The sequence below is a fragment of the Serinus canaria genome, chromosome 25, assembly GCF_022539315.1.
Source record: "Serinus canaria isolate serCan28SL12 chromosome 25, serCan2020, whole genome shotgun sequence".
NCBI lineage: Eukaryota > Metazoa > Chordata > Aves > Passeriformes > Fringillidae > Serinus > Serinus canaria.
The window spans coordinates 13,181,658-13,193,819 of NC_066338.1; the positions used below are offsets into that span (position 1 = coordinate 13,181,658).

The window sequence follows — 12,162 nt, forward strand, 5'->3', positions numbered from 1 at the left end:
CTCACGATTGCTCAGAGTGAGGCATCAACACAAGGTGCTGACAGAGCGCGGATCCCACCCCTCTTTTTCCAAGGAAAAATTGTGCAATTTCTGCCATTATTGACCCACAGTGGCTCCGACTGGAGGCGCCTTCCTACGGAATTTGGGATGAAATGTCCAGGGGGAGTAACCTGGGAGTTTTCCAGGAGAAATCCACGTCCACTTTTTAGGGAATCTGTGGGCTCAGCACTGCTGTGGGAGGGGGATTCATGGATTGGGGTGAGCCAGGTCAGGGAGGGGATCCTGCATCACCCTGGAAAACCTGGGAATGTCCAGGTGCAGCTCCAGATGAGGCAGAGGTCTGGCTGCAACTTCAGCAGATTTGTTCCTCAGATTCCTCCTTCTCCAGTCACTCACGGATTACATTTCCTGCTGCGTCTCCATTTTCCATACCCAACATTATTCCCAAATTTCCTCAAGAAATGAGCTTTCCCCCCCCCCAAAAATCCCTCACCTTTATGGAGCTATAAACTGAGCAGTGGGGTTTGGAGTAGCCCTGAGAATTCTGTCCCAAAATATTCATTTTATTCCACTTTTTTCCATTGGTAACTGTTAGGGTAGGAAGCCTGAGGGAGCCTTTCCTGGGGTTTCTCTGAGTTTTCCCAACATTTGGAATTTACAGTTAAGAGGATTCACCCAAACCAAAGCCAGGATTAGGAAAAAACAGGGAAGGAGAAATTGTGAGGCCACAGCTCCCGGGAGTTGCTGGAAATCCCTGTCTGAACCTCCCCATCCTCCTAAAAGGGCAAAAGGAGAAACCCAGTGGGATCAACCCAAATAAACCCTAAAATTCTTCCCTTTTGGGTCCTGGTGTTTGATTCTCCCCCCTCTGCTCTGCTGTGCTGAGCTCCCACCAGGAATTCTGTGCCCGTTTCTGGTGTCCCCAAGCCACGAAGTTGCTCTGGGGAGCCCCTTCCCGATGGATCCAGGCTGGGAATGTTGGGAATGTTGAGACCCCAGAGCCTCTCCAGGGGCTCCAGGGAAGCTGCAGAGATTTTTCCTCAGGAACTGCAGGGACAGGACACAGGGAATGGGGTCAGGGGGACAGAGGGGAAATTTGGGTTGGATTTGGGGGAGGAATTGTTCCCTGTGAGGGCCTGGCCCAAGGAATTCCATGGATTTCCCACCCCTGGAATTGTCCAAGCCCAGGCTGGTTTATGGAAGATGCTCCTGCCTGTGGAGCAATTCCACAAAAAAAAAATTAATTCCCCAACTTTTTTACCAACTCGGCAAAATCAGCAAAACGCTGCAGGAAGCGAAACCTCTTCCAAAAAAACTCCAGGAAGAAACTGGAGGGTGTTGGGAGAAACTGGTAATTGCTTTGAGGTGGATAAAACAACCCAAGCCCGGGCAGGGATCGCCTCCCGAGGGTTGGGAAACTCCAGGGATGGCTCAACCCCCGCGGGCGATCCGGGATGGGATAAAAAGCTCCCGGCTCCCAATTCCTCCCATCCCAGCTCCGGATTCCTGAGATTTCAGCTCCTCGGGCTTCTCCTCTTGGGATCTGAGTGAGTCTGGGGGACGCTTTGGGGGTGGCCGGGGTGGGAATCGCTCCTTGGGGAGACTGGGAGAGCCCTGAGGAGCAAAGGAGGGAAAGGGAGAAGGGAAAGGGGAAAAGAGAGGAAAATCTGGAGGTTTTGGAGAGGGGGTTACTTGGGAAGGGGGGAGGAAAGGAGGAGAGGGACAGGGAGAAGGGAAATAGGGAGGAAAATCGGAGTTTTTCCAGAGCAGGTGCTTGGGAGGGAGGAAGGAGAGAAGGACAGGGATAAGGGAAAAAGAGGAAAAATCTGAGCTTTTGGAGAGGAGATGTCTGGAAGGGAGGGAAGGAGGCAGGGGGGGAGAGAGAGAGAGGGATGGGGAGAAGGGGAAAAAGAGAGAAAAATCTGAGTTTTTCCAGAGCAGGTGCTTGGGAGGGCGGGGTGGAGGGAGGAGGAGAGAGGGACAGGGAGAAGAGAGAAAGAGAAAAATCTTCTGAGATTTTGGAGAGTTTTTGGAGGGAGGGAAGGAGAAAAGGAGGGAGGAGGAGAGGGACAGGGAGAAGGGAAAGAGAGAGCAATAGGAGCAGGGGCTCTGCTGTGCTGGTTTCCAACCCTGTCTCCTCCCTTCCTGCAGCAGTTCCAGCTCTCTCCTGCCAGGATGTCCTTCTCCAGCCAGCTCAGCTCCCGCTGCTCCGCGCCCTGCGCCGTGTCCTGCCCCCAGCCCTGCGCCGACACCTGGAACCAGCCCTGTGTCACCTCCTGTGGGGACTCCCGGGCTGTCATCCACCCTCCACCCGTGGTCATCACCTTCCCGGGGCCCATCCTCAGCTCCTGCCCCCAGGAGAGCATCGTGGGATCCGCGCTCCCGGCGGGAATGGAGCGCCCCGCGGGCCTGCAGGGCTCCCTGGTCTATGGAGGTTTCCTCTCCTCCTCCAGGAGCGCCTGGAGCCAGCGCTCCGGGGGCTGCGGGCCCTGCTGAACCGGGAAAGGGACGGGGAAAGCTGGGGGAGCTGCAGCAGGAGCTGGGGCAGGGGCTGAGTGGGGGGACACGGCTCCGTGGGGCTGGGAGAGGGTCAGACTCCATGGGAAATGTTCAGGATCCATGGGAACTGTTCAGGATCCATGGGAACTGTTCAGGATCCTTGGGAACTGTTCAGGATCCTTGGGAACTGTTCAGGATCCATGGGAACTGTTCAGGATCTATGGGAAATGTTCAGGATCCATGGGAACTGTTCAGAATCCTTGGGAACTGTTCAGGATCCTTGGGAAATGTTCAGGATCCTTGGGAACTGTTCAGGATCCATGGGAAATGTTCAGGATCCATGGGAACTGTTCAGGATCCATGAGAACTGTTCAGGATCTATGGGAAATGTTCAGGATCCGTGGGAAATGTTCAGAATCAAAGGAAAATGTTCAGGATCCATGGGAATTGTTCAGATCCTGTGGGAACTGCTCAGAATCCATGGGAAATGCTCAGCATCCATGCAAACCCCTCAGCACCCCTGGGATCTCCTCAGCACCCCCAGGAGCTGCTCCTCCTCTCACCCTTCTTGTTTTTAGTGTCACTTTTCTCCGAATTTGCCTCTTCCCTCCTCAACCCCGGAATTGTTTGCCCGCTTTTATCCCAATAAACTTCTGTGTTTGCATTCAAACCTCTTGGATTTCTTCTCTTTTTTATAAAACCTCTGCAAACCCACGGGACCAAACCATCCCATTATCCCAGGGATCTTGGGAGGACGGTTTGGCTCTTCCAGGGAATGTTTTTCTGGATTCACCTGTCAGAAAATTCCCATTTCGCCTTCCCCGGGAACCAGCTGGGACAGAGCTGAGCAGTCCTTGGGAAAAAAAATTCCATGAAAAATTTACGTATCCACTCCAGAACTGCTCCAAGAGCTCATCCCACCGGGACAGAAAGCTCCAAATGGTGACGCAGAAAGGATTTTATTGTGACAGCAGCAGTGCCTGGAATTCCTGGGGAATTCAGGGGGAATTCAGAGGGAGTTATGGAGGAATTCGGGCAAATTCACAGCAAGGCAGAAACGATGGGAATTGCGATCCGGGATCCGACCCAGAGGGAATTGTAGGGCTGGGATTGCTCCTGGGATCGATGCTGGGATCATTCCTGGGATCAATCCTGGGATTGTTCCAGGGATCATTCCTGGGATCAATCCTGGGATTGCTCCAGGGATCGATGCTGGGATCAATCCTGGGATTGTTCCAGGGATCATTCCTGGGATCAATCCTGGGGTCATTCATTCCTGGGATCATTCCCGGGACTGTTCCCGGGGTCATTTCTGGGATCGATCCTGGGATCGTTCTTGGGATTCTTTCTGGGGTCATTCCTGGGGTCAGTCCTGGGATCGCTCCTGGATCATTCCTGGGATCATTCCTGGATCGATCCTGGGATGAAGGAGCAGCCCTGGCCCCTCTCAGAGCCCTCCCCTCTCTCACAATTTGCAGATTTCTTAATTTTTCTCCTGGTTTTGGTCAGGCAGGGATCCTTTGCTGGGCTTGGGAGGGCGGGGGTGGGAGGGGGATTTGGGGGGTGGGAGGGGAAGGGATTTCGGGCATAGCAGGGGTAGGAATTTTGGGAAAAGCAGGAGGAGGAGAGAAATTCCAGCCCCCAGAAGAGGCTCCGGGCTCACAGGAGCTCTGGACACCTCCGGGCCCGAAGGAATTTCCCATTCCCGCCGGGAATGCGGAGCCCACGATGCTCTCCTGGGGGCAGGAGCTGAGGATGGGCCCCGGGAAGGTGATGACCATGGGCGGGGGGTGGATGACAGCCCGGGAGTCCCCGCAGGAGGTGACACAGGGCTGGCTCCAGGCGATGGCCTTGGGCTGGGGGCAGGACACGGCGCAGAGCGGCTGGGAGGACATCGTGGGGCTGGGGGTGACAGAGAGGGGACAACCTGAGGGGACAGAGCAAAGGGGAAACCTGAATTTTTATTTTTATTTTTATTTTTATTTTATTTTTATCAATTCATTAATTTTATTTATTGTTTGTTGTTTGCAATTATTTATTATTACCCCTATTTATTTATTTTTTTATTTCAATATTTCCAATGTTCGTATATTCCAATATTCACATTTCCGATTTTAGTATTTTTCAGTGTTCATAGTTCTAATACTCATATTTCTTATCTTCAAATTTCAAATATTCATTTATTAAAAATTCATCTTTTCAATATTTATATTTCCAATGTTCATAGTTTCCAATATTCATTCATTCATTTATCCATTCATTCATTCATCATTCATTCATTCATTCACCCATCCATTCATTCAAATATTCATCTCTCCAATATTCATATTTCCATTATTAATATTTCCAACTTTCATATTTATAATACTGATTCTTCTTATATTTTATTCCATTCATTTATTAAATTAATCTCAGAATTAACGTGTTTTACCCCGTTTATTTCCGACTTCTCTGTTCCCAAATCTTGAACAATCTCCCACCACTCCTTGTGAAATTTTTTGAGGTAAAAATTCACAATTTTTACCATTTCCGAGCTCCAGCCCTGCCCTATCCCCCCAGACCTGACTTACGCGGCCGCACAGCCGGAGAAGGGATGAGAATGGCAGAAAATGACTTAAAAATCTCTCTGCAGGAGCTTTTATACAGCTCCTCACTTCGCCCCGGGGGAAGTGAACCACCCCTGTCCTCTTTGTCCCCATTGTCCCTCAAATGCCTTTTGTCTTTTCTTGCTTTTGTCTCTCACTCAAGGTGATCGTGGCCATTGTTTCTCCCAAAACTCCACCTGGCTCCTTTCAATCCTGGAGATCCCCACCCTTGGCACAACTCCCCAGCTGAAGATTTACTTTGCTGTGCACTTTCATATTCGATTTTTTCCCCCAAATTGCACCAAAATCCCCCAATTGAACATCCCCACCCGGAGCAGCCTCTCCATCCCCTGGTTTTGTTTCTCCAAACAAAGAATTCCTGGCTCAGAGCCGGCGCGGGAGATGAAAGGAGCAAGGCCTCGGCTCCTCCCTGGATCTCCTTCCCCTTGAATCAACAGCCGGGGCTGGGATTTCACCTCAGACTTTTTAATAATCCCCGTGAGGAAATCGGCCCCAAAAATTGCCCAATTCCCTCGGGGTGTCGGGCCAAAGGAGGGGCTGGGTGTGAAAAACAAGGGTTTGGCATCGTCCCGACATCAGAGAGCGCCGAAATTCAAATTTCAATTCAAATTAAATTGGTTTGGCAGCAGCTCCGGCCGGTGTGATCACAGGGGAAAAGCGATTTCCAGGGAAGGAGCCACGCAGAAATCCTGGGATCATTCCCAGCCCCAGAGGAGGAGGAGGATGAGGAGGAGGAAGGTTTTGGGGTGAGGATGAAGAAGGGCAAACAATGATTCAGGAACTTGGAGATGTTTTTGACAGAGATCTTTGCCTCTCCCATGGTCACTCCTGACTCAGGACCCCGCGCCCTCCCCAGACTTCCCCGGGAGCTGCTGAGCCCGCAGAAAATCTCTTTATTAAGCATTAATTAGCAATAATCACCTTTCCCCTTGCTCTTTCCAGGCTCGCACCTCCCACGCCAGACGGGGAATCACGGGAGGCTCTGCTGATGGTTTTTATTTTTATTTTTTTTTTTTTTTTTCCTGGCGGGGATGATGAAGAGAAACCCAGAGGATTCATGAAAACACCCCTGGCAATGCGGGGAACCTCTGGGAGGAGATCTCAGGCATGGCCGGGACTTGTCAGAGCGATGAATGTAATTAAAATTTCATTATCCCCTGGAAATTTTATTTGTTTCTGCCACTGAAGGGCCCAAATTCCCATTTTCCAGAATTACCCAGAACTTGTGGCTGGGAGGAAACTGCCATGGGTGATTCCTGGAAATCAAACGGAGCATCTGGGAGAGAAATGAGGAATCCCAGGAGGAAGAGAGAGGTGGAACAACCTCAGGGCAGGGAGGTGCAGAAAATTGTTTTTAATGGGCACGAGAGGCACAACCAGCGCTCGCAACAACACAGAATTCACAGGGACACCTTTAATATCCCAAATTCCCACCAGAATTCCCACTTTCCTCACAATTCAGCCCCTCATCCTTGAAACCAAACCCCCGGGAAGTTTTCACCAGGGGAACACAATTGCCTATTTTTAATTTCTTTAATTTTTTTTCTCTCCCAAATGGATTATTCCAATCTTAGGGCTCGTAACCCAAATAAGAGCTGATTAACATTAAATTAACATTCCAGGTCCAGGTGTAATCCAGCCTGGGAGTGTTTTGGGAATCATTCTGGCTCCCTTTGTTGTGCGGAAGCCCTGGGATATTTTGGGGCGGGGGTAATTGCGGGGAATGACCCGGAATTCCACCTCCAAGGTGGCCATTAGGGAAGAATGATCTGAGCATGGTCTTTAGGATAAAAACAGTGCCTGGAATGGCTCGGAATGGGATGAGCAGGACACGCCCGGCATCCCGAACTGCCCGGAGGGATCGGCTGCTGGCACCAGCTCCTGGAATTTGGAGCTCCAGGTCCCTCCCTGTCACCGCCGAGAGGTGGAGAAGAATCCTTGGAAAAGCAGTTCAGGAAAGTTTGGATGCAGAAATGTGGAAAAAAAGCTTGGGTTTGGCTCAGTTCCCTTAGTTTAGAGGGAAGAAAATCCCCAAACAGAGCTGGGTATGAACAAGACACTAAAAATTCCCGTTTTGCTTCAATCTGAAAGTTTTTTCCTGGAAAATGCAGGGCCAGATGTTTTTAGGAATAAAATCTTTTATCCCAGAAAGTGCAGAGCCAGGGTTTTTTAGGAATAAAATCTTTTATCCCAGAAAATGCAGAGCCAGGGTTTATTTTAGGGATAAAATCTCTTATCCCAGAAATTTAACCCTAAATTTTACCTTTAGTCGAGGTTGGAGCAGTCCGGGAAGAGCCTGGAGGTCGCCTGTCCCTCTATCCAAGGCTGAGTGTCCCCAAGAGAGCCCAAGGAGCAGAGGAAAAAGGGAATTCCGAACGGGTTTGATGCAGCAGCATTTTAATGGGAATGCAAAGTGGAGTCGAACATTTGAAGAGAGAATAATGCAGACAAAGAGGAGCCGACTCCGAGAAAAGCCCAAAATCACCCAAAATCACCTTAAATCACCCAAAATCACCCAAAATTGCGATCACCCGCTTTAGCCTGACCCCTTCCAGCCTGACACACCCTCCCCTCACACTTGCTGAGACCTTCCAATCCCTACCATTCCCCAAATCCCTCGGCTCCGATCCACGCTCGGTGTCAAACTGGGCAGAGAAAGTCCAAAGCACAGACAGAAGAGGCAAAGCCCCAAGAAGAAAGAAAAGCCTGAACTAATCTAAAGCTCTATCGTAGACTTAAAACGCAGGGTCCTGGTTTCCAGCGGCGCTTCCCTCTCCGGCAGCCTTCGGGTCACATTCCATGTTCCTTCGCTTCTTCCCTCGTTCCTTTCCGTGGTTCTTTCCCTCAAAAACCGCTCAGATCTTCTTGCAGAGGCCCCTCTGGCACGGGTGCTTCCAGCGGGTGGAGAAGGTGTAGGAGCGCTCGGGCACGCACTTGGTGGCACAGGGTGTGGCACAGGGCGTGGCACAGGGCGTGGCACAGGGCGTGGTGCAGGTGGGGACGCACTTGGTCACGCACTTGGTGGCGCAGGCACGGCGCGGGGCACGGCGGGGCGCACTTGGTGGCGCACTTGGTGGCACAGGGTGGGGGACAAGGCGGGGGACAGGGTGGAGGACAGGGTGGGGCACAAGGCGGGGGACAGGGTGGGGGACAAGGGGGGGACAGGCGGGGCACAGGGCGGAGGACAGGGCGGGGGACAGGGCGGGGGACAGGGCGGGGCACATTTGGTGGCACACGGGACAGCGCACGGAGCCACACAGGGCGGGGCGCACTGGGTGACACACGGGGGGTCACACTTGGCCACGAACTGCGGCCCGCAGCAGGTCTCCAGGCACTCCAGGCCCTTCTGGCCTGTCCCGATGGGCACGCCAGCCTCCAGCACCCCGGCCAGCTCGGCCGACTCGGTGGAGCCCACCACGGTCTCCTGCGGGTACGTGGTGAGGATGGGCCCCGGGAAGGTGACGACCACGGGTGGCGGGAAGATGATGACCCGCGAGTCGGGACAGGCCACCACGCAGGGCTCGTTGCAGGCGGCGGCCCGCGGGTCGGGGCAGGGCTCGGCGCACACGGTTTTCTCGCAGGACATCTTGCGGCTGGGCTGGACCTGAAAGGAGAGGACAAATGTCAATCCCAAGGAGCCGGAGGGATGGGATCAACCCCTGGAAAGGCACGAGGTGGTGGGTGGGTAGATAACTGCCCTGCTCTGCTTGGCTTGGTGACCTTTCTTGATGACCTTCTTGGTGACCTTCTTGGTCACCTTTCTTGGTGACCTTCCAGAGCCCTGGGATCACAAACACCTCCCTGGGGATACCTTAACACCTTCCTGGGGACACCAAACCACCTCTTTTGGGGACACCAAAACACCTCTTTGGGGACCCCAAACCACCTCTTTTGGGGACCCCAAACCACCTCTTTGGGGACCCCAAACCACCTCTTTTGGGGACCCCAAACCACCCCTTTTGGGGACACCACAACACCTCTTTGGGGACCCCAAACCACCTCTTTGGGGACCCCAAACCACCTCTTTTGGGGACACCACAACACCTCTTTGGGGACACCAAACCACCTCTTTTGGGAACACCAAGCCACCTCGTGGAGCACATCAAAACACCTTTTCAGGGACAGCAAAACACCACTTTGGGGACACTAAATGACCACTTTGGGGCTGTTGTTTAATTAATATCTGTTTTCTCCTGCGCAATTTGGGCTCCAGAGGTGGAGCTCAGTAAAATGAGGGTAACACGTGAACCACTGTAGGAATGGAGAACATGAGAGGTTTTACTGGACACAATTTGGACAAAGTCTGGGCTGAGAAGATAAAAATCCACGGAATATCATCCCTATGATGGAATTCATCCATAGGGATTCCAATAATTATGGATTTAGTCCAGTCAGTTCATAACAGGTGCCTTTGCCACAGATATCTGAGCACAAAACTCACTCGGAAAATTCAATAAAAACCTTTTGCAAGATCATGAGGTAAAACTGAAGCACAACAAAAACCTGAGAGAGGCTGTCCCAAATTTAAATTTCAGAGGGATCAAAACTGTTCCCAAACCAGGGCTGAATTCTTCTTTCTGGTTTTGGCATAAATTTAAGGGTGGAGATGTGGAAAACAGCACAAAAGTCCATTTCAAGTCGTCATTTCAACCATACCCAAATTCCTACCTCAAAGCCCTGAGTGAAGGAGCCGCTTAATCTGTTGTTGCAGATTAAATTGAATATTTTGGGCTCAGCCCAGGTGATTATTTCTTTTTCAAGCTGCATATTGGAGAAGCCTGGGTGGGGTTGAGTTTGACTCAAGCCATTTTTGTTTTCTTTTCTCGCTCTAAACACAATGCCCGAATGTGCATAATTCACCCAAATTTAAACCCTAATCCAGGTGCTCTCCTGAGCTTCCCACCCTTTAAATCTGCTACAACTCTGAATTCCCTGTCCTTGACTTGACCCTGATCAGACACCAAACCAGAGGAAAGGAATAACTTAAAACCAGACCTAAACACGGAGCACCACACATCCCAAGCAGATTCAAATATTCTCGCTTTGCATGAAACCAAAGCTTTGCATAAACAGAGCAAAACCACCTAAAGCAGCTTCACAAGTTGACATTTTTGGGGTCATTCCCGCATCTCCTGCGTAGGAAAACCAGGAATTTTGTAGTGCCACATCCACAGGGATGTTGTGTCTTCATCCGCAGGCGACTGCGGCTCTGCCCATCCAATATTTCTAAAACTTGTGTTTAAATTTCCACACCACCTCTGCCCAAAATCAGATAAAAATTGGAAGCCACAAGGGCAGAACCGCCCCGCCAGGTGAAAGCTGCTGGCTGAGGTATTTTAAGGTTACCCAAAGGTTGTATCCATTAAATTTCCATAAAGAAATGGAATTAAATGGTTTTAACATTATCTAGATTGCAAATACATTTTTAAACTTTGATCCCGCAGCGCTTCTGGATGAATAATCAAAAATATTTTGATTATTCCATGAAAATAGATGGAATTGCTTTCCAGAACGGCACAACACGAATCCAAAATTCAGCGCTGAGTTAAACGTAAACGCTTTTTAAAATTAGACTCATTTTATTATTTTAGGAAGAAGTTATATCAGAATCCAACTTACTCAGTTCACCGAGGAGAAGCCAACAGGACCTGCTGGAAGCTCCCTGAGTCAGGAATGGTTTTTATATCCCCGGCTGGACCACCAGGCTGATGCAAGAAAATAACGTCATATTTGGGCATTAGGTCCCATTACTCCCCAAACCAAATTTGAGGGGTAATTACAGTAATTGCTTTGCTTTGCTCACTGTTTGTGTTGATTACCCTTTTCTCACCAGCACGTGACCGCCGTTGTTTGGTCCTGGATTCCTCTCATTTCAGAGTTTCGAGGCTCAAATTTATTCCTGCAGCTCTGCCAAGGTGAAAACCCAGGCTGAGCTCAGCTTTGCAGGAGCTCCTGAGCTTTGCAAGGCTCGTCCTTGCAGCTCCTTAATGCCAGGATTTGTTTTCCTGGCCTCCAAGAATGCAGCAGAGCCTAACCCAGCATTAGCCGTGAGTGTTCTCGGCTGCTTCCAAACTTGTTGGGACGTGTTTATGGGAACGACCAGACTGGAGTGGACAGGTTGGCTCCCAGAGCCACTCCCGGCTGAGCCCGTGGGGCTCTGGCTCCTCATTTGGTGTCCGAGTCCAGGATCAGACTCATCCCACGTTCCAAACCTCCAGGAGTTCCTCCTCAGCGTGAGGGAGAACTTCCTTCCGTGGAGCTGCTGCCCAGAGAGGGCAGAATTCGGATTGTCCCGGTCTGGGGTCATCCCAAACCCATGTGGATGTGTCCCTGTGTCACCTGTTCTGGGACATCTCCAGAGTCACTTCCAAGCCCAACAATCCTGGTATTCTGGGATATAAAACAGTACTGGGAGTTGGTGGTGGAGGCCTGGTTAAGCACAAATCTCTTCCTCTGCCACAAAATTTATGCCCAGGAAGAAATCGGAAGTGGGAAAGTCCCTTTTGGGAAAAGTGGGATGGTCAGAGGGATGCTGGTATGGGATAAATCGCTCCGTCCCCAGTTCCTTTCCTGGTGGTTTTGGTCACCAGAAAAATGTTGGAGTGCAGAGGAGTGTGGGAAACTCAGGGCAAAGCCACCAAAGAAAATCATTCCCTGTTTAACACAGGGAAAATCAGGAAAAAAACCCCAGGATTTATTTAAGGTCACTCAGGACAACTTTGAATCCAGAGGACAAAGAGTTACAGCCCCAGTTGGTGCTGGGACAAAGCAGAAATTCATGGCATGCTGGAAGCTCAGCCCCCGAGGTGAGAGAAGCCTGGTCCCATTTAAATCCCCAAATATGGCCTGATTTGGGAAGGTGAGTGTTTGGCCAAGTGGATTGAAATGGTATCATTAGGATCACAAACACAGGGGCAGGCTTTTAATCCCAAAGAAGCGGAGGGATCCGAATTCCCCAGGCTGAGTCAGGGGAATCACGTGGGTGGCCCTGACACATTTGTTTGGAAGGGACGCTATGATTCAGTCCTGCTTTAATACCCGCAGCCTGTCATTAACT

At 50.8% G+C, this 12,162-nt stretch overlaps 2 protein-coding genes across 2 annotated transcripts; one reads left to right on the plus strand and one right to left on the minus strand.

The window, feature by feature from the left end:
- The first annotated feature begins 2,175 nt into the window (after window positions 1-2,175).
- LOC127060735 (feather keratin 4-like) lies at window positions 2,176-2,496 on the plus strand. Its single transcript, XM_050984826.1, has one exon. It carries the CDS (start codon window positions 2,176-2,178, stop codon window positions 2,494-2,496), a length of 321 nt encoding a protein of 106 aa, XP_050840783.1.
- Window positions 2,497-7,960: 5,464 nt separating this feature from the next.
- LOC103824001 (keratin-associated protein 9-4-like) lies at window positions 7,961-11,142 on the minus strand. The gene is made up of 4 exons (XM_050984827.1): window positions 10,925-11,142; window positions 10,725-10,810; window positions 8,164-8,709; window positions 7,961-8,038 (listed from the first exon to the last, which is right to left on the minus strand). The coding sequence occupies exons 3-4, from the start codon at window positions 8,689-8,691 to the stop codon at window positions 7,961-7,963; spliced, it is 606 nt and encodes a 201-aa protein (XP_050840784.1). The 5' UTR covers window positions 8,692-8,709; window positions 10,725-10,810; window positions 10,925-11,142.
- Window positions 11,143-12,162: the final 1,020 nt, after the last annotated feature.